The 22273-nt window shown below is 42.5% G+C and overlaps 1 protein-coding gene across 2 annotated transcripts in view; it reads left to right on the top strand.

Moving 5' to 3' along the window:
• Nucleotides 1-22273, top strand: part of lama5 (laminin, alpha 5) — a 138562-nt gene that overhangs the window by 3442 nt on the left and 112847 nt on the right. For both annotated transcript variants that reach the window (XM_050064002.1, XM_050064001.1), the window contains exon 2: nt 6600-6752. In XM_050064002.1, the coding sequence (XP_049919959.1) occupies nt 6600-6752 (153 nt within the window). The remainder of the gene's footprint in view (nt 1-6599; nt 6753-22273) is intronic.

The following is a 22273-nucleotide window of genomic DNA, read 5'->3' as shown; positions in this document are numbered from 1 at the left end:
AATCCACAGACCTTGTTGTGAGCAGTTTCATGTAAGAACTAGGCTTGGACAGTATCTACTTTTTTTAAATTTGCTACTTTCTGCAATTGCTTTTAGCGTTTTCAGTCAAATAAATAGAAAATACAAACTTACAAACTGTCAAGAAAGGTATACCATAATGCCTGTTTTCTAGGGCTGCCCCCTGAAATTCAGATTCGAATCATCAGTCAGAGACCCCCACAGTCGACTGAGATTGCTTCAAGTTGACGAGTCTTTTTTTAAAAAAATGTGTTTTTGTTGTTGCTAGTCCAGTGTGCAGTGTCCTTCTGGGGAAGTTGCGGTCCCCTGATTTTGCTGCTTCACTTTGCTCTTCACTGTCACGCTTCTCTTTGGTACAGGCAGCTGCATACACAGAGGCTGTCTGTAGGAAGAGAGGCTTTACCCCGTAAGGCTCTGAGATCACATCAGTGGTGAATTTACAGCTCACAGCAACTTAATACGACACAGTGTCTAGCTAGTGTCTGCAAAAATGTTGCACATTTCCGCCCCATCGTTAGCACGGTTAGCTTGGAAACGATGTTACATGAGTGTCACATAACATAGTTGCTTGATGGCTGTTTACAGTCCTGTAACGTTATCCCCACCACTCGCAGTCAGCTCAGCTGCCTGTTGCACCAGTGGAGACTATATTATTAATACAGCCTCTTTGTTTGAATTTAATAGAAAGATGAGTGTCTGTATTTTTGACAGAATTGAAATACCGTAATACTGTGATACTGCTCAAGCTTAGTACGAACTGTTTTCTTTCTACCTAACTAGGCCCGTCAACTGTGTCACCACACAGAAGGAAGCGTGCATCTACACATGGACGAGAGGCTTGTGCTCGTGACAGCATGAGATCTAAACATGAATTGCGTTGCGTGAGCTAGCAGTAGATGCATGTTTCCTTTTGCACAGTGATACGGTTGGTGGGTCATTCAGTAGAGAGAAAATAGTTCCTACATGACACTGCTCAAGGTCTGTGGATTATCTTCAGTAACCGGGTCATGATTTCTGGAAAGAGACATTGCTGTCGAGAACACTCAGCAACTCTCACCAAAACAGTCTAGGGGTCTTCAATGTTTTTCAGGTCATGGACATGGACCAGTCATATCTGTTGAATGTTCAGTGGTCCTAACTGCCTAGAAGAACTCCCAAGATGTCAGTAAACTAGATTTCCTCCTCTGATTGAGGGTAGATCTGGTGAAGAAGTCGAGCTTTGTTTTCAATGAAGATTTTGATGCTGATGTGCAGGAGACTGTTGTTGAGGTTGGTCACAGTGGCTGGTGACAGGACGCTTGTGTCATTGGGAATTTTGGATGTAAAAACAACTGCATTCTCACCTCAGAATATAACCCAGTGTGTGCAGCTTTCATTTTGGTGAAGACATATTCAAGATGGAAGCAGGAGAGAGAGAGGCAGAGAGCAACAAAGGCCTCGAGAGGGAAAACAGACAAACAGATGTGATGTAGAAAGAGAGAAAGAGATTTCGAGGAAGTTTAGAAGCTGTTAAGAGAAAAAAAGATTGATTAGATAGAGTGTCAGGTGTTGATTGAGCAACACTTTGTCTTTCTCTGCGAGGAATCCAAGTCCTCAGGGCAGTGCTGCAGAGTTCTGCTCATTCACCTAAAGGTTGAGGGAAAGAAAGAGAGATGAAAAACGTCTGAATGAAAGAGTGTAACGCACAAAGAGAGAGGAGAATGAGCTCGACTTGTTCATTTCCAGGTGGCCTTTTTGTTGACATGCTTGCTTTTTAAAGGAAGTGACAAGAGAGGACTGGAGGTGTGCTGTGAAAGAAAACGGAGAGAGAGAGAGAAACAGGGTGAAAGAGAGTTTGACAGGCTGGCAGAACTGACATCTCACTACACTGAGCACCTGCCTTGTTCTTTAAAGATGTCACATACCAGGGTGGGAAATCAGCTTTTATTTGGTGAGTTATTTCAAAGCACACAACCTTGAACTTCAGCTGTGTTGAACCAAGAAGGATGACCGTTCATTACCTTTATTTTCCTGCATTCAGCTGCTGATTGGAGGTGATTTCCTGCCGTCTTCAATGTTTCCAAGGTGCTGTGAACTGCTCTGTGGTTTCAGATTTACAGACAACATGAGAGCAGTTAGTATTGAAGGAGATAATTAGTTAACTACAAATATGTAAAGAAAGAAGGATGCCAAAGAGTGATGGCACAGAAGTGCACAAAGGTGGAAATTACATTTTAAAAAAAGATGTTAAAAGTAAGACCCTGCAACAATTTTTACAGAAACAATATTGTCTGACCTATCACAAAAACACAACTACAGGTGTTGCTGAGGGACATATTTCATTCATTGTGACCTCAAATGTGTCATTCTCACTATAAAGCCCCTCTCTCACTGGACAAAAACCCACTAACCCCAACTGACATCTGGCTTCTGTATTTAATATGAAAGGATACAATTGGCGTTTGATCCCAGAACAAATGACTCCGCAGTAGTCATGTGCATATCTCAGCTAAGGTCCCGTTTATACGACAACAATTTCAACTGAAAACGGTAAACTTTAGTTGCGTTTTGGCCGATCGTTTACACGACGGCGGCGTTTTGGGTGCCTGAAAACACAACGTTTAGAAAACGGGTTCCAGGGTGCAACTTTTTGGAAACGGCATCGTCTCTGTTGTCATGTAAATTTGCAATATGCAGTTCCTCTGAAAACAGAAGACTTTTGGCACATGCGCATTACGCTTCCAGTCACTAGGCACGCGTGAGAAAGTTGACCATCACAACAACAATGGCGGACTCCCGAGCTCTGCTTGTGCTGCTCGCACTTTTTCACAACAACAATGGCGGACTCCCGAGCTCTGCTTGTGCTGCTCGCACTTTTGAATTTATCAACACTTCCCCATCATAGTGTAGATTTACTGTAGCAGCTCCAACTTGTTGTCCATCCAGACAAACGTTTGTGTGGTTGCCATTTTGTTTGTTTATACATCGCCGCTCTGTACAAGGAAGCGTAAGCGTCACCGCCAACTACTGGCCTGGCATGTAAACTGCAGCGTTTTTGGTCATTTTTGCGGATCCGTGTGCACGGCGATTGTTATCAAAATGTTGTCATCTAAACGCAGAGCTTCTTTCAAAATGAAACTGAGAAACGATTCTGTTTTCAGTGGATCGTTTTCGTGTAAACATGGCCTAAACCTCCTTTCAGCTCCAATCGGCAGTGATGGAAATACTAAACCTGGATGGACGCACTAATTTTTGCCCCCTTCTCCAGCATGATGTAATGACTCGCAGCCACAAAACTCTGTCCCTATCTGTTTAAGCAGCACCCCAACATTGTGAGTAAGTAGAGACATAGAAAAGAAGTAACTACTGTAACATTTTCTTTTGCCTCCATGTTGCTTTCTGCTGTTTACTAACGTTGTTTTTTGGCTCGTTCATGACGCTTAGTTATTAATATACATCTCTGGGGTTTTCCCATTTAAAAACCTGCATATATGCACTAGTTTTGGTAAGTAAAAGGTATGAAATTACTTGTGTTCACTCAATGAACAATGTGCCCACAGGAACACAGGTTGTCCCTCACTAATCTCTTGTCCAGGGCAGCAAACATTTTAAGTGCACAGATAACTAATTGTACAAGCTTCACACAAAGCTGAAAGGTTGATTGACAGGTGATCTCTTGGAAGTGCAGGCGGGGTGGAGTCAGATAGTTAGCAGTGACCTCTGACCTGCAGTGACCTGCAGTGATAGCATCTCCTATCTCGGGCTTTTGTTCATGTCCTAGCTTGTTTAGTTTATGCTAACACTTACATAGCCAGCGGTGATCGGGTCAAACGCTCAGACAACCAAACTGGATTAGCTGAGAATGAAGAGGCTTTAGAAAGACGACACTTCAAGTGGACGCATCCTCTGCTGTAAGACAGATTATTAAAGTATGCCACAGTGATTTGGATTGTGGGACATGTTTACCTATCTGTAGTATCGGTATCATCTAAGATTTTGGATATTGTGATATCACAAGTGTTGTCTTTCCTGGTTTCAAAGGCTGAATTATAGTAAAATGATGTTTTCCCAACTTGTCAGACTGTTCTGGCTCGTATTTGCCTGTACCCACTTAGTCACTGTGTCCACATTATTTATTAAAAATCTTATTGTGTAAATATTTTGTGAAAGCACCAACAGGTCCCGATCAGACAGGCGCGCTGCACTGCCTTTTTTGCAGATTGCTGCGTCTTTTTTTTTAAAGTTGTTGCTGGGTAACCAACAAATCAGTCGTACTTAGCTTAACCACTATTTTGCTGTGAAGTGAACTCACAGATGTGTACCTTAAAATCTGCATAAAAATGGACAAGCAGAGGGACTTGTTCTGGCTTCGATTGAGAATGAGAGGCCAAGTAGAAAGATTGTCACAGGGAAACGGAAGCAGAGATCCATATGGTTATGTGAGACCCTATAACAGAGGAAGCTGGTCCACGAGCTTCATCTGCATGATGGTCGGTTCAAGGCCTATTTCAGAAATGAGCCAGAGACTGGCAAAAACAGTCAGTCTGAGGCACAGAGACGACAGTTATGAAACAATAAGACCTACTTGCAAAATGACAATACAAGCTGGAGCCTCACTGTTACAGTAACCTGAGTGGTTTCACCTTTCTGTTTGAATATAAGAAACCTGACCCAGGTTGCTTCAGGGACAAACAATGGTGAAAGAAATCTCTTCTCTTCAAAGAAGTTTACTGAGACTCTGAAACATTGTGCTGCCATTTTGGGTGCTTACAGAAGCTGGACTGTAATTAAAATACTTGAAGGGTCAAATCCCACAACAACCAGTAGATATGTGAGTTAAAGCAAACACAAAAGGTAAAATGTGATTTTTAAAAAAAGTGCCTTTTTCACTGAGGTTTATGCCGGCCTTACATCAAACTACTTTTCCCGACAGCGCAATTTCACTGTTGCAGATGAGTTTTAAATGTCTAAATTAATATCATGAAGTTTTACCTCAGTTGGCGTCGCCCTTGTAATCTCAGTGTTTTGGTGTGAGGTGGTCATAAACTGTCTTGCCTGTCTTTGTGTGCCTCTTGTGGGGAGGCACACAAACATGGTTCTTTTTTCTTGTGGAAAAGACAGAGAAACTGTTAAGCTGAAAACACCTAGCCGCACCTAGCACACACCGGATGTGTCGCACTGCAGCTCATCAACAGATGACCACGCAAAGTTATTACTACTTTAACTGAAAGATCTGTACGTCTTCCACCTTTGCGTTACCTTAAAATCACGTGTGGACAGTCCCTAATTAAACTTGATTTCTCACCCGAAGAGCCGATCTCCAGAGCTATGACTCACCAGGCAATATCTTTGTGGCCATTGTCTTTATAATGACGGGATTGTGAGTCATTAAGCTCAGGATATTTCTCAACCTCAACAACAAGTCAACAAGTCTCTCCTCATCCGTTCTTGGTCACACATGAGACATAAGCCCTTTTTTAACAGGAGTTGTGCAAATTTGCAGCAAAGCCCAATCAGTCTTCTTTCAGCATTGGCAGTATAAAAACAAAATCAGGGAGTGCAGCAAAATGCCGCCTACCTACTTTTGTTTATACAGAATGTGCCTTTTTCGGGGCAATGGGGGGTGTGAGCAAGTAACAAAACGTGAAGCTCAGCGTGTGACGTAAACAGTGACGTGGGAGGGAAGCCGTGGCTGGTCAGTCCTTCAGCGATTCTCTTGTAAGTCGGCCCGTTCTTCACCGTCCCCGTCATCTGACGGTTAATGGCCTCTTCGTTTGCGAGGACAAGGAGGGCGTGCAATTCCTTGTCTCCCCAGTTGTTCATCTTTACAGTGTCTGTCAGGTTTGTGTTTCCCTCTTGCTACTAGCTGCGGCGTCATCAACAGCTCCTCCCACAAGTCATCAACAGCCCCTCCCGTGATGGAAGGCCACCTTGTTCTGTTGAAACTAAAAAGGTTCCGCCAATATGTCTACCCTACGAGACGGAAAATTGTGTGTCTATGTGTGTCTAAACGCTCGCAGCTTGCCGACAAAACGGCCCAACATTCACGGAAAATCTGGCAGTGTAAAAGGGGATATAGAGTTCTCTTTATACATCAATGGTGAGGACAGGAGTCGAGCTGCCACAGGAGCAGGTAAAAAGAGCTGCTACGGGAGCTGGTATGGACAAGCAGAGTGAGTGGAGGGAAAAATGCATTTAATTCCAGGGGTGGTGAGGCAGGAAACAGGACAGTGGTGTGAAGTTCAGCACACTGGCGCGTCCATGGCGCTGGTGGACCACCACAGGTGTGGGGTTGTACATTGACAGTAATAAGGACATACTTTTTGATGCCTGGTGTTTGCCGCCAGTGTGTTTTGGCTTTTAGACCTGAGGAGTGAACATGAGTCAGTGTTTACTTATGCGTGTATCTGATCCAACAACCAGCACTTATTTTAGTGAGACATCTTAATTTTTTAAAACGGTTCACTTGTCCTTTTCACAGTCTCTTCCCACCAAAATGGCACAGCTAACCAACAGAGGCTGAGTTGCAAGTTGAGGCAACAAAATTGAAACCTGGTGTTTTCAATTTAAGATTAAACCAGTTTCTCTCTCTGTCCTCTCAGGGCCAGTACTGTGACATCTGCAGCCAGGGCGACAGCGATCGTGCCCACCCCATCACCAACGCCATCGACGGGACGGAGCGATGGTGGCAGAGCCCGCCTCTGTCCCGCAGCACCGAGTACAACGAGGTGAACGTCACCCTGGACCTCGGACAGGTAGGTTCAAATACAGGCACTGACACACACACACGTGTACTGTCTGTGTATTTATGTGTGTCATTTGTCAGTGTGCGGTTGGTTCAGCAGCTCAGTGATAACTCAGCCTCCTGATGCTCAGCGACCCAAAAGGAAAATCAAACAGTTAACGCTTTGGTCTGAGTTGATTTAGAGATGTTGCTCTTGGCAGGAGCTTCTGTTTGTTCTCGCTGGATGTTGCAGTGAATCCATCAGGATGACACACACTCACAGATAGATGTATAGCACACACACACTCAGACGTACACATTAGAGAAAAGCCTCACTCCCTGTGCTCCTAGTTAACCTTTTTGTGTTGCTGAACGTCGCTCTTGAACAACCTTTCATGTTTCTGAATGCCTCTCTTTTGTGCCGGGCTCTCCTGCTCGAGTGCCCTCCTCATTCAGCAGTGCTGAGACATCCTGTGCGTGTCTGTGTGTGTGTGTGTGTGTCCTTGACAAGTGTGTTTTCTGTCGTGGCATTCAGTTTCCCATCCCTCTCCCATCTATAGTCCCTTTTCTCCTCACTCTTTACTTTCTTCCCTTCCTCTGTCTCTCTGTGGTTAAAGGTCTCAATAGAGAAGCAGGGAGCTGTGACTGTCACTGTGTGTGTGTGTGTGTGTGTGTGTGTGTAAAGGTTTTATAGTCCTGTTTACCTTGTGGCAGTAATAAAAGAATAATTAAAAAGGTTTTAAAGATTGTCACAGTCATGTTGGCAGTTAGTGGCAGTGGTATTTTGGGACTGTGAAAACAAATCAATTCTCTTCAGTATCGCAATCTTTATTTGTATTTTTTTACATTTTTTTACAGGCTGTTTTTTATTTTATTTCTAACATAAATTGGTTTTTAATTCCTGACTCAATATAATTCAGCTACAGAGGTGGAAATAAGTTGAAGAAAAACAAAGTCGAAGCAGGAAAGCCGAACATGGTCCGAGGATTTAGGGGGCGATCACACAGAAATGAGACGCTAGAGACGCGGACGCTTCAAAGACGCTTGAAACGGCGGAAGCGCTTATTCAATGCACGTTATCTACTGGCGTCTGACACTCAAAAAGTTGAAAATATTTTAACTTTTCAGCGTCTACGCGCATCTAAAAACTCACGTCTACAAAAACGCCTGTCTAAAAAGACGCTTGAACGCCGGTCAGACGCGCTGTATCATAGGAAAACAATGGTTTTACTGGCGTCACGTTTCTAGCGGTTCATCTCGGTGTGATCGCTCCCGTAGACCTTCTTTTTCTTATATTCTCAATTTCCAAGAGCCAAAGAATTGTCTCTCGGTTTTGATCTTTAAAAGCAGGTAGATGTATAAACAGTCGGAATGATTTGATTTATTGATTAGTTGATCAACAGCAAATTTCTCTGCACCAAATCGAGTAATTATTTGTCAGTTATTAAAGGGTCACTCCACCAATTTTCTGGATCGTGACGCATTCTAGGAGCTAAAAATGACGGTATCTCGACATCTACTGCTTTAATTTTTACCTTTTTTTTCTTTCAAATTTGTCTCTTAAGAGTCCCTTAACTTTACGGTGGTTGAGTACTGAATTATAGGAAAAGTAAAAACACCAAATATTTTGAGGATTTTCATATGTTCTCTGTTTTATATCTTGGTAATCTGAATATCTTTGAGTTGTACACTGTTGTTTAGACAAAACAGGACATCTAGCAAGTTGTCACAAAAAATGTTGACTTTTTTTTTTACATTTTAAAGACTGAATAGTTTAGTTAAAACAAAAAATAAAGTAATTTATAGTAAATATGTCATTAGCTCTAGATGTATTGCATGGATGGTTTTGGTGCACTTGAACCTGCATGTTCAGTGTCCGGATGAGTGCAGCATTCTTACTGCAGCGCAGCTCGATTTAAAAAACACTGTTAAGCTCTCCAGAATCTATATCAGGAAGATGATTTGGTCCTTTTTGCACAAGACTTTGATTTAACTTGACGATTTTGTTGCTCCATTACTGCGGTGTGTGTCAGTGTTGCAGCAGCACACTTTATCTGTTTGAAAACCTACATCGCAGCAAAATGTTTTCTGGGTGGCATCGACGCTAAGAAGATGGCTTAAAGGAAGGAGAGAGACCGAGCGAGAGGAGGGGGAGGGTCTCTTGTTACCAGGTTGCAGTTTTGTCTTGAAAGAATGTAGGTGGGCTCAGGCCAGGGTTTACAAGTGTGTGTGTTTGCGCGTGTGTGCATGTGTGTGTGTCAGCGACAGGGCTCAGAGGGTGTGTTGAAGACCCCTCCACACACACACACACACACACACACACACCTAACCCCCCTACCTCTGGCTGAATGAAAGAGAAAGAGAGGAGGGAGAGATTGGAATGTCAGTTAACCTGTCTCAACCTGCAGAGGGGGGAGGCTCGTTAAATTACCTCTCTCTCTCTCTGGAGTGAACTATATCATTTTTTCCTCTCTGAAAAAAATAGTCGTGTTTGCCAATTTCACCTAAAGGAAATCTCCAGGAAATACACTGATACCACTCATGTCTGTACGCTAAAAATTAACACTTGCACTAACTGCTTCCCTTTTTTCCAGTCTTTGTGCTAAGCTAAGCTAATTAGCTGCTAATGTTAGCTTAATTTTAATGTACAGACATGACAGTGGTAATGATTTTGGCATGTAACTCTAGGCAAGAGAGTCGATTTAGCTTATTTAACATAATGTTGAGCTTTTCCTTTAAGTCTAGATATAGTTATCTGGCCATAAATATGTGGACGCCTCCAGTGATGATGTTAGGTACACGTCCTGCGTCACTGACACACTGAAATCCGAAAGGACGCAGTCAACTCATCACTGACACATCAAGGGGACACACCTTATTATTGCCCCCAAGAATGAAACATTTATTGTGAACAACAAATCCGTGTTGAAATGATAGAAGCAGTGGCGTCACAGGACTTATCTTATTTTGAAAGATCAAAAACTTGTGTTTTGGATGTTATTGCCATACTGCCAGTGATGTGCAGGTGGTTTTGTTCCACTGCTCTGCACACATCTGACACACCTTCACATTTTTAGGTTCATAAAATGTACCTGAAATTCACGAGTATGTTGGATGTTACAACAGACGTTACTGTAATCTTACTTTACAGCATCTGCTCTGACAGCAAATGCAATATTGACTTATGTCAAAACCTGATGATGCTTTAAGCCTCTAACAGACTGTGAGATTTTAGCAATCTTTTAGTTTAGTGCGGCCACACTGTGTGACATGGATCGAATAAACTGGGGCACGACATCAAGTTTGATGTATGCAGACTGTATGATGACGGCGCCTACTGAATCACAAGCCCCTTTCACACTGCCAGATTTGACACGAATGTTGGGCCATTTTGCCTGCAAGCTGCGAGCGTTTAGAGACACAGAGCCGGTGAGTTGATCCGAGGTGCCCAATTTTCCGCCTCGTAGGGTAGACATATTGGTGGAACTCTTAATTTAAACAGAACGAGGCGTCCTTCCGCAACAGGAGGGGCTGTTGAAGACTTGTGGGAGGAGCTGTTGATGACGCCGCACGTGCGAGCCACTGGTGGTGGATAAACAGGAAACAGCTGATAGCAGGAATTAGCGAGCAGCTAGTAGCAAGAGGGAAACNCATTCTGTATAAACAAAAGTAGGTAGGCGGCATTTTGCTGCACTCCCCGATTTTGTTTTTATACTGCCAATGCTGAAAAAAGACTGATTGGGCTTTCCTGCATATTTGCACAATTCCTATCTAAAAAGGGCTGCAGGCTACGGCGTACGATGCAACAGCTTCCCATACTGAGTGCATGAGGATGCTGCACGGGTTATTACTTCTCCAACTGTGAAGCACAACACAGAGGCTCACATCGTTAAATAACCTAAAATTTTGCGGGCACTATATACTGCAGTGTGTGTGTGTGTGTGTGTGTGTGTGTGTGTTTGCTAGGTGTCTCACCTGGCAGCAACTCTGCTGCAACTTCCTTCCATGCAAGAGACGGATCATGTTGAGGGACTAAGTGATGAAGGTTGGGGATCGATATAACGCTATATTTTTTATTCTTCTTTTTAGCTAGTCATTTAATTCGTCATGTCTGAGCTGCTTTGTTCTGCATTTAATATGAAAATGTAAAAAAGATATTGTAAAAAAAATCTCGCTAACAGATACTCATACTACAGTACTAACTTTCAGCTAAACATGCAACAGCGTTCTGATTTTAAAGGCTGCTGAGATGCCTTTGAGCGAGGCACTCACAGAGCACCAGTCTGCATTTATTACTGTGAGGTGTTGTCGGGTGAATGTGAGTTCAGAAGGTAAAGCAGCTTAAAAAATGTGACATATAAAGAGCAGATAAAGTTTTAATGGGGTTGGAATTCAGTTGGCAGTGAATACACTGTGCTATCAGTGTCAGTGTATCAGAGCGTTACTGTAGCAGGTGTGTACCAAGCACAGACTGCACCCACCCAACACTGATGTTATTAAACACATCTCACTGGAATCTGAGGAAGGAGCGTTTCTCTCAGGATTTACTAACAATGCTACACCTTCCTATAAATGACAAGTTTCTGCATCTTGTCCTGTTTTTTCAAGCTCACTAATATTTAATATCTCTCCTCTCTCTCTGTCCTTAAATTCCATCCTCTTCTTCCTTTTTTTAACTATCTGTTTGGACCAAAGGAGCATCAGTTCACACACACCTCTTCCTCTCCTCCTCCTGTCTTTCTGTATCTGCACCAGCCATTCTGCCTGTCTTATGCAGATAACACACAGCCACATATAGACCATCTTTATCTCCTCTACCTTCCTGTCTTCTTTCTTCTGCTGTCTCATGTTTTCATTCCTCTTCACCGTTATCCTCCTTCTCATTACCTCCACTTCTTATTCTCCAAGTCCACTCTCTTCTTCCTCTTCAGTTGTATTCCTCTTTCTACTCTCTCTGCTGTCAACCTCACACCAAATGACTTTTCAAGTGATCTCACTGTCGCAGACAAATTTCCAGTGTCGGAATAAAATCATTAAAGTTTCTGTCAGTCGGTGCGCAGTGCGGTGATCTCGATCATTTGGTGTAAGGTGGTCGTAAAACTCAATGTGAGCTATCTTACGCCAGTTTTTTTCTCATCTTGCCTTGCCGACAAAATCAAACGTTTAATATTATCATAAGTTTTTTTTGTCGTGGCTCATGCAAATACTGAAATTTGATGACGCGAACATCATGACCAATAGCTGCGCTCTCTCCAGCACCAAACAGGAAGCAGCAAACGGCACAAGAATGTGAACAAGTCTTCGTTCTCTTATAGTAAAAGGAGAATAATCTGGTGGAGTTGTGGCGTGAACAAGAGCCTCTCATTCCCACAGTCTCCTCCCACTAATACAGCACCACTTACTAATACAGGCTGGTAGCGAGTTGAGATTGCCGAATCCAAAAAGAAGTTTGTGCGCCAGTTCTGTTTATCTTTATAGATTATTTTGATGCCAAATTGACAAGAACACTGTCGTCATATCACGCCCTTTGTCTTGTGTTTCGAGAGTTGTGTGTCTTCGCTGACACATAAGGAATTGTTAATATATCATAGTTCTTGAAGGAGTTTGGTGTAATTTTTTCCACCAGGAGCAGGATGGGAAACTCAGAAGGAATGTAGCTGTTGCAAATAGTAACCCTGCAAGATCCCCAATCTTTGCAACATCTTATAGTGTGTGACCAAAAATTCTCAGTGGGTCTAAATCATGAAACATGAGCAGAACGAATTTGTATTTAAACTATTCACAGAAGGATTTTACGCGTATTTCAGCATCCATCAATATGTTAGTAGCTGGAATCTTTCTGTAGGTACGAACAAAATCTACTCCTGCCTCTGACTGCTCGTAGTGCTCGTGTAAATAAGATATTGCACGTAAATATTGCTTGTTATTATTAGAAATGACCATTTAGTCCGTATTGTGCTCTGTAATGTTCACAATACGCAGATGCCTTTGAAACGTTAAACCAGACTAAAGATTAGAAATAAAACACATTTAGCAGATTTAAACTTCAGATTAGGGTTCTTGAAAAATGTGTGTTATTTAAGTCGACTTAATACAAAACTGGAAAATCCTGTCCTCCGAATAAATAGATAAAATAACAAACCAATGTGCTTTCTCTGCCCTCTTTACGCACCGCAGCCCCAAACTGCACGTCATTTTTGTTCAATATAATTATCACAGACGTGATGTGGGAGACGTAGACATTATTTCAAGACTTGTGAAAGTTTGAGAGCAATTTGGCATCTGCCTCTCGCCGCTCGCACCGGGCGGCTGGTGAACCTGAATCTGGCAGAGAATTGGAGAGAGACGGTGTGGCTTTGCGCCAGACTGTTGTACTTGTTGTTGAACTTAATGGTGGGTAATTGCTTACGTTAGACTGCCTGTAATAAGACGTTTTAAAAGAGGTTTAATTTTACAACAGTGACAAACAATGCCAAGGCATTTGTGAACGTACACACGTGCCTATGATGAAATCTGAGTATTCCGAGGTGTTCATGAATCCGGAGCAGGTTTTTAGTAGCAAAGTTTTTTATGTGCAAATCTACTCACAGATTTACCAACACTTCATGATGAGACCCAGTGTCTTTAGATGCAGGGTGTCAGACTTTAGTCTTTCAAAAGTCTTTTAGTGTGTGGTCGTCACGTTGATCTCCTCCTCCAGCTTCATGTCCTCATCCTTCAACTCTGTTTTCTCAGCTCAATCTGTTTTGTCTTCTATATTAACATTTTCAGTATGCTGAAACAGTGCCATGTCATTATTTTCCACATCTATAGTCTATAAATCTATATCTGTGCTCACTGGGGGAGGCAGAGGAAGAGATGGAGGAGAGATTACAGCTACCTGATGAACTGTAGGAAGAATATGGATCATCTGATGAGGTCATACCCAGTTCAACACAATTCACCATTGTCCGCTACTTTGGCTGCGTGATCTGAGGGCAGTGTAACGTTGGTGTGTGCGTTCGCTCTGTGCACAGATGAGTGTTTGTGTGCGGTTTAGTTCCTCAGGTATGTGACAGTGGAAGGATTCCGTAATCACAGGTGAAGAGGGAGGGAGGAGATGAAGAGGAGGAGGAGGGGGATGGAGATGGAAAAAACAAGGAGACCAATAATAGATGACATGAAGGAGGGGGAGCTCAGTATGAAGGCAAGGTGAAACACAACTCCCAGGAAGACAGGAGGAGGAGAGGGAGGAGGGCTAGAACATGGAAAAGAGGAAGACAGGAAGGAGGTTTTAAGTGGAGAAAAAAACCAGAGATGAAGAAGAGGAAGGGGAGTGAGGGCATGGAAAGAGGAGGAGGAGGAGATGACAGAACAGGGGATGTTTGTCTGTTTCAGCAGCCTATTATTAGAGCACAATATAGGCTTCAGTTGGGAATGTGTCTTGGTGTGTGTGTTGTGTGTGTGTGTGTGTGTGTGTGTGTGTGTGTGTGTGTGTGTGTGTGTGCATGTTCTTCAGGTGAGGTCTTCGCTTTTCAATAATCCTCCTTCTTTGGGTAGAAAAAATGTCTTCCTGTCATCACACTTGTCAAAGTCGTTTGTCTTGTGGAGCTGCTTTAGGTTTTCTGCGGTTTCACTGATTTGACGTGTTTGTTTCTTGCAGAAGATACTCAAAGGGTCGATTCACCAAAATAAATGATTGGAAAGCACCACAATTATAATTCAGATGGAGCCATGTGATACTTTATCTTATTATCAAGATGTCAGCACATAGTTGTTTTTGGATTATTGTGGATAGTGTTTTGGTGTGAGTTGCTGAGTGTTGGAGGTATCGGCTGTAGAGATGTCGTCTTCTCTCCAGTGTAAAGGAAGTAGATGGCACTCGGCTCGTGGTGCTCAAAGTGCCAAAAAATCCATTTGAAAAACTCAACAGCGATGTCTCTTTCCAGAAAACGTGATCCACTGCATCACTGTGCAGAAGGAAGCGTGCATCTACTACTTGCTCACCTAGAACCACTGAGCTAGCTAATAGGGGTGGGCACTGTGTGACGATACAATATTGCCACACAAAAATATCTCGATACTATGCTGTATTCATTTTTTCCCCCACTCCTACTAGCAAACGTTACATCTCACTCGAGGAGGATGCCATTAATGTTTACATCTCACACTGCCATGAGCACAAGCCATTCGTTCATGAGTAGATGCACACTTCCTTCCATGCGATGACACAGTTGGCAGGTGAAGTTCGTCGAAAAGAAAATGGTTCCTTCGTGAAACTGCTCGCAACAAGGTCTGTGGATTATCTTGAGTAACTGGGTCATGATTTCTGGAAACTGTCGAGTTTTTTAAATGTATTTTTTTGGCACTTTGAGCACCACAAGCTGAGTGACATCTACTTCCATTATAATGGAGAGAAGGCAGACATCTGTACGGCTGATATCTCCAACACTCTGCAACTCACACCAAAACGATCTAGACTTAAAAAGTGAAAGCTGCCTTCAGTTTGTCCCGCCAACAGTCCAGGGGTCTCATTGATAATCATTGCATATGTACAAACAAGGCCTGAAAGAGTCGTACGCCACTGCCCACGTAAAAGTTGTGATCTATAAAAACAGACTTGATGGGAGAAACTTTGACCCATGCTTACGAACATTTCGGAGACGGGAAATTGGTGATGTAGATGGTGAGGTGGAGGCCCGATTGTAGACAATGTCAAATTTTCTTGTGGGTGCCATTTTTGGCTCTTCTCCAAACGTACATTTTTAGTATGGATCCTACACAGTGTTTTGTAAATGAGACCCCAGAACCTAAAGATATTCAATCGACTATTATATATGGCAACAAAAAACAACAAATCCTCACATTTCAGAGAGGAGTGTTTGACATTTATGCCTGAAAATTGACTGAAGTGATTAATCGATTTCAAAACAGCTGCCATTTAATTTTCTATCACCTGATCTAATAATAAATGAGCCAGACTACTCACCCAACATGTCATGCAACAGTCAAATTTCAGCCACTTTCTACTAAAGAAATAGTCTCAAAGCAAAATGTAAAAGTCTAAAATATCCAAAATAATGTGGTCATGTTTCTGTGAAGACAAGAAGCTGAAATTAAATGTGTCAATTCTATGAGCACCTCCTTGACCTTTTGGGGGAAGGCAGAAGTCTTGGCAGTATCTCAAAACCTTGAGAAGTAAAACCAAAATATCTGCATGGCAAAAAAAACAGGAGAACTAAGACAGAAACTATGTTCTGCTTCTTTACATTTTGGATGAAGTGGACTAAACTTGGAATAAATCAGACGTGCCGACACAAAATGCTTTTCACCTGAATTAAAGATGGACCTGGCCGGAGCTGGACATCAGCGTCTTATTAGAGAGACTGAAATGTTTCTCACCATCACATGCTCTCAATTTTTTCTTGGTGTGCTGGCAGGTTTCCCTGCAGGACAAAGAAAGACACAGACACACACACTCTCATGCAGTGTTGAGGTAGCTCCATTGTTCGCCGTGCGTAAGAGCGAGCGCGGTGCCAACTGCTCCCGATTGAATGCTTCCTGCTATTGATGTGGTTCCAACGTCAGAGTTACCTTTTAAAGTGGCAGCCGGCTCTGAGCTGCAGGGTGGAGGTTTATATTTGGAAAATCTGGACAATTTCTGACATGCTTTTTAGAGGTAAATCTGAGTTCACATCAAACGTGTTCAAAGCAGTTTAACTTTAGAAACATCCTCAGTTTGATGTCAAGTACAGATTAATATATCTCAGAGGAGTTTCTGAAGGTCACGACGCACAGAGCTGATTATTTTTCATCTCTGCCTTTTCTTTTTATTTTTCTACCAGCAGAAGAATGTGCTGCTGATAATACCAGTGCAAAGCAACTTTATCAGACATGTTTACATGTTTGCATTCTGAGCATGAAGCAAACAGTTTAGACAGTGTCATGTCATCTGTAGTAGGAGTATAACACTGGCCAAATTTAACAGATTAAAGACTGTAGGCTGGTATCCTTGTTTTGTCTTTCCGTGATGTTTTGGGATTACATGTGGGCAAATAAAGTATGTGCTACGTGCAGGTTGCTGTGGAGGATTCATGTGCAGCTAAGCAAAGGATTGGAGGTGATGTATGTTGTTTTATCAGTCAGTGAGATAAAAAAAGCCGAGCCAAAAAAAAAAAAAGACAAGGAAAAACTTTGACAGCTAGAGTGACAGAAGAGACAGAAGCCCTTTTTGAATAGGAATTGTGCAAATTTGCAGGAAAGCCCAATCAGTCTTCTTTCAGCATTGGCAGTATAAAAACAAAATCGGGGAGTGCAGCAAAATGCCGCCTGCCTACATTTGTTTATACAGAATGTGCCTTTTTCACAAAGTGTTAAAACTAGATAAACAAGATCTTTTTCATCAAACAAACTCACCTGACAATCTGACAACCTGACAGGAAACTGAATTGAAGAACATAGCCTCTTAGCCAGTTAGCAGCCTGTTAGCTAAGCTAGCACACTGTCATGCAGTCTCTTTGAAATCCAATGCAAAAGTTCCCATCTTTTAACGAACACGCGGCACATTCCGGACCGAAATAATACGGAGGGGAAGAGTTTTGCATGACGGGACTTCCGGATGGCTCGTCTCCGTATACAAATGTAAGTGGACACAAGGCGTAAATCCAGTATCCCCAATATTTTATCAAGTGAATACAATGCAGTCAAGCAGCAACAGATATTAGTGGTGTTTCAGTCGGCTGGTTTGTAATCACATTTTCAATTTGTGCATGAAAAAACCTGAGTGGAAAGGGCAAGCATTCAGAAAAATTTGAAGTATGGTAAACAAGTTTTTCTGCTTGGAGAAGGTGAGAAGGTGGCGTAAAAAAGCAGCCAAGCGCAGTGGAAACAGATTCAGCAAATAAATGACTTGCTTACATTCCCAGATGTATGGAGGACGACGTGGTGCCGTCATTGCATAGGCCAGCAGCCTGGTAACACCATCCTGATGACATGTGCTCTTTATTCAGTTTCGCTCTCTGCATCAGTCTGGACATTGTGCTGCTCCAAACACTTTCAGTGGGCAGGAGTACGTACCTTGATGAACTTCTCCAGCCAATCAGCGTAACAAAACACAGAGGAACATCTTAACACCAATGGAGCTGGTTGATAAATTAAGCTTTTGCTAAATCTTGTCAGAAGAACAGCGAAAACGTCTATTCTGGGAAACTCTGCAGGTGCATATTCTTGTTTAACTATCGTTACTGATTCTATTTATTCTATTCTATTTCTTATTACTGTGTTTACTATACTAACGTTAGAGTTAGCGCTTGTTGCTTCAAGAGCAGCCATTACTGTTCCCCAAGCTGTGGCCTGAATTTTACGTCATCAAATGCAATGCCGTCCCTGATTGGCCACTTATGTTCCCTGATTGATTCTATAGTGTTTGGGGTGTCAGCGGGGCCGGACTCATACAAACAGTAAAACATGTATGCATATATACATACGTGTTTTACTATCTGATAATCAGCAGTTGGACTTCTTAGAAGGCTGAGTAGAACAAAAAGATGATTTCATGGTTAACAGATGACGAGCTAGAACACTGGTGTGGTATCCTCTCTGCCTGTGTGTGTGTTGAGTGTTACCACAGATGTGTGTTTCAGTGTGCGTGTGTGTGGCTTGTTGATAATAATCAGTGTGTCCTCTGCCAATTCTGCTGTTTACGAGCAACGAGCATGGGAACCACACTCTGCCTGTTGTCTGAGGTTTGGCTCCGCACTGAAAATTCCAGTGTTTTTCTTTTGTTCTGTTTTTTTTATGCACTCCTCAGGTGTGACCGTGTGTGTGTGTGTGTGTGTGTGTGTCTGTGTGTGTGTGTGTGTGGGGCCTGCTGTACAACACCCAGTCATGCAGACAGCTCTTTGACTGTGTGTGAGACTTTGCAAGATACCATCTCTTATGCACTGTAATGTCTCGCTCTCCAGTTTTCCCCCTCCCATCTTTATCTCCTCTGCTCTCTGTTCATCTCGCTCTGACTCCGCTCGGCCACAAAGACTCTTCTGTACAGTGACTGACACAGTAATGATGGAAATAAAGAAGAAGAGGGAACATAGATATAAATGATGGACATCACACATCTCTCTCCCATTCCTCCGTCTCCCCCTTTCTTCTCTCATTTCTCCTTCGTCAGTCTGTACTAATAAATCACACTGTTAGTTTCTAATGAAATTGAAACCTGGATACACTCGCTGTATTCAGTTATTTATTCCTAGTTTCTCATCTGTACATCTTTATGAATCTTTAAGCCAAAACAAGATATTGTGGTGTTCTATTTTGAAAGAACAAGAAGTAACGCGAGGAGTCAAATCTGAAACCATTACTCAACTGGACCCAAAACATTTGGCACCTCTCAATTTGCTGCTTTTCTTTCTTTCATTTCATAGTTAATAGCTAATCTTGGGCTTTTGGAAACTGCCATGGGTGATATTTACTATGTCCATTCATTTTGTAGGCCAAAAGATTCATTGAAAAGATGATTAGCAGATTAATCAATTATGAAAATACTTGTTAGATGCAGCCCGAGGACTGATAGCTATAGCTTTGCCTCACTTCTGCCGGCTACAAATTCGCACAAGTAATTAGCAGAAAATGTGTTTTATTGATTATTATCAGCAGTATGAAGTTATTTGGACCAAAATGGTGGGAATCCAGCAGAAACAGAGCAATGTGAACGTCCCATTGATGTTGTTTCTTTTTACGTCTTACTTGCTCTGCCAAATCAGGGTTTTCCACATATTGTCCTGCCATAATTACAACATCTTCTGCCATGTTTTTATGTTTCATTTTTGGAGCTGGACCATTAAAGGGATAGTGCACCCAACAACGAAAATTCACCCATTATCTACTCACCCATATGCCGAGGGAGGCTCAGGTGAAGTCACAACACTTGCGGAGATCCAAGGGGAGAGGAGGTAGCAACACAACTCCACCTAATGGAGGCTGACGGCACCCCAGATTCAAACGTCCAAAAAACACATAATTGAAACCACAAAATATCTCCATACTGCTCGTCCGTAGTGATCCAAGTGTCCTGAAGCCCCGACATAAAAAGTTGTTTGGAAAAACGTCATTTGAATTCTGTTTTTAGCCTCATTGTAGCCTGTAGCTCTGACTGCCTCTCTGTGCACTGCGCTCACGTGTGTGCGAGGCCAGCGAAAGCACGTGAACACACATGAACGCGGTGCCCATGTCTTATGGTCTCGCGCAAGCGCACACACATGAACGTGGTGCACAGAGAGGCAGTTCCGCAAGTGTTGTGAGGACTCTAAAACTTCACCTGAGCCTCCCTCGGCATATGGGTGAGTAGATATGGGTGAGTAGATAATGGCTGAATTTGTAAATTGAATTGAATTTGAAAAGTATGTGTACTGTTCGATTATGCACCACACTATCAGGGTGCAAAGCCTTTTCTGGGCACACACGGAGCAGCAGAACTCCAGGTGCAGTAAAAGTGACACTTAACTCTTCACTGTGTTGCGTCTATAAGGTTGTAAGGTCTATAAGGTCTCATCCGTTGATCTGATCAACCAGCTCTGGTCGGGTCAGCGGGTTGATTATTCACCCTCCAGTTCAAAACTACACAAACTGCTGAAGAAGAAGAAGAAGAAAAAGAAGAAGAAGAAGAAGAAGAAGAAGTTCAGCTGTGTTGTGTACATGGACCTGCAAAAACCTCAGAATTTAGAGAGGCCACAGATTGACACACAAGGACAAACAGGCAAGCAAGTCCTGCCGCCATCTACACTTCTCTCTGAAATGTAGTTTGTTTGTCCTGTGAAGTAAAACAGTGAGCTGAAAGATGCAGACAGCCACAGGTGTAGGTGTTGATTCACAGTGGGATCAGCAGTATTAGCAACCCTTTCACTTAACCAGAAACCATTAGATTCAATGATGATATAAGAGTTTGTTTCTCGTCACAGCCCCTGCACTGTTCCCACCTTTTTTTCAGCTCCAAGTTTCTTCTTTGCTACGAGTGTGAATGTGCTGCTTTGTCAGCCTCACAGAGGATTTATATGATATCATCACCATTAAGTCTCCGAAAAAGTGATTTATTTCTGTGTGAAATTTTCTTCTTTCACTCTCTCTCTGTTGCCGTACTTTCCACAGTGACTCAGTCAACCACACGTTTAGTCACGTCTTTTAATAGTGGCCCTCTTTCTATTTCTTGATGCAATACATTTTGTCCTCTCCTTCTCCTTGGCTGTGATTTGGAGGGTCAACAGTTGGAGTCATTCATTCCTCCCTCCGTTCCTCAGCCACTCTTATTTCTGTCACCACTCATCGGCCTTCATCTTCCTGTTTTCCCGTCCGTTCAGGGTTAAACGTTGTCTCTGAAACTGTGTCCTCTCACACAGACACACAAACGCTGACACACAGTGCACATTTTTCAGTCATTCATTATGTGTACTGGGCAGGAAAATGAGCAAAGAGGGGGAGAGACAGAGAGAGGTGGAGAGAGACAAATCTGACCTTAATAGGAGTGATTCGGCTTTGAGTGAAGAGAGAGAAAGAGGCAGAGGGGATAAAGTTGATGCCACATCTAAACCAGAATAAAGGAGGGATGATGGATGGGTGGAGGAGGGGAGGAAAGCTGGTAGTCTGAAATAGTTGGCTGATGTTTCAGAGGTCTTTTTTAGCCGTCTTCCTCTGGCTGTTATTGTAGCTGATATCAGAGTGTGTTGATGTTGGAAGCTTATCAGCTCTCACTTTTAGCTTCAGTTCGGTATTTTGACAAATTAAGATAAATGCAGCATCGTAGTTTCTTCAAGTTCCTCTCATTCTTTCTGCTGGGACACGTCCAAGCACGACAAGTCCACTTCGTTAGCTAAATGAAACAATATTTATGCACTATATTTTGTCTTTGCTTTGTTGGGAGTTTATTAATCTGTTGTAAGTTTTATTTAAACTTTGGAACATTAATATTCTGCTGGACTTTTTTCTTTTTCAGCCACAACTTTAGCAACGTCATATCTTTTCTTCTGCCCGAGGCAAAAACTTAGACTTTTCCTTTGACAATGAAGCACTGCTTCTGTTCATGATTGTGTGATAACACTATATCATGGTTAGTTGCCTGCAGCTCTGTTTTATGTTCAATTTTAACCTCTCTAACTCCGCCAGGACGCCAGGCGCACTGCGTCATCAAACCATGTGATGTTCGTATTGCCGGATTCAGGAAGCTCTTGACTTTTCAAAAATAACATATTTTTTCTTTTATTTATTATGTATTTCACACCAGAGCAGCCTAAACACACAAAGTCCAAAATCGCAATGAGTGGTGACAAGTCATGTCATGCTGTTTTTCGACGGGAAAAGTTAAAGGATTACTCACAATCTTATGTGGAGCTGTTAGTGGGGACTTAGCTGTTTTATAAAAGGTAAGAGTCTCACTCCTACCACTATTTTTGGCTGAGATTCACCGTCTGGAAAGTGGGATCATAGCTTTCACGTTTCATTTGGCTTTATTTGGTGATATTTTATGGTGTTTCTGTGTCATAAACAACATCAGCTATCATAATCACACCTGATTTCAATAAGGTA

Source organism: Epinephelus moara, chromosome 16, assembly GCF_006386435.1.
Source record: "Epinephelus moara isolate mb chromosome 16, YSFRI_EMoa_1.0, whole genome shotgun sequence".
NCBI lineage: Eukaryota > Metazoa > Chordata > Actinopteri > Perciformes > Serranidae > Epinephelus > Epinephelus moara.
Note: the sequence above shows the minus strand (reverse complement) of the source record. Positions and strands in the feature narration are given on the sequence as shown.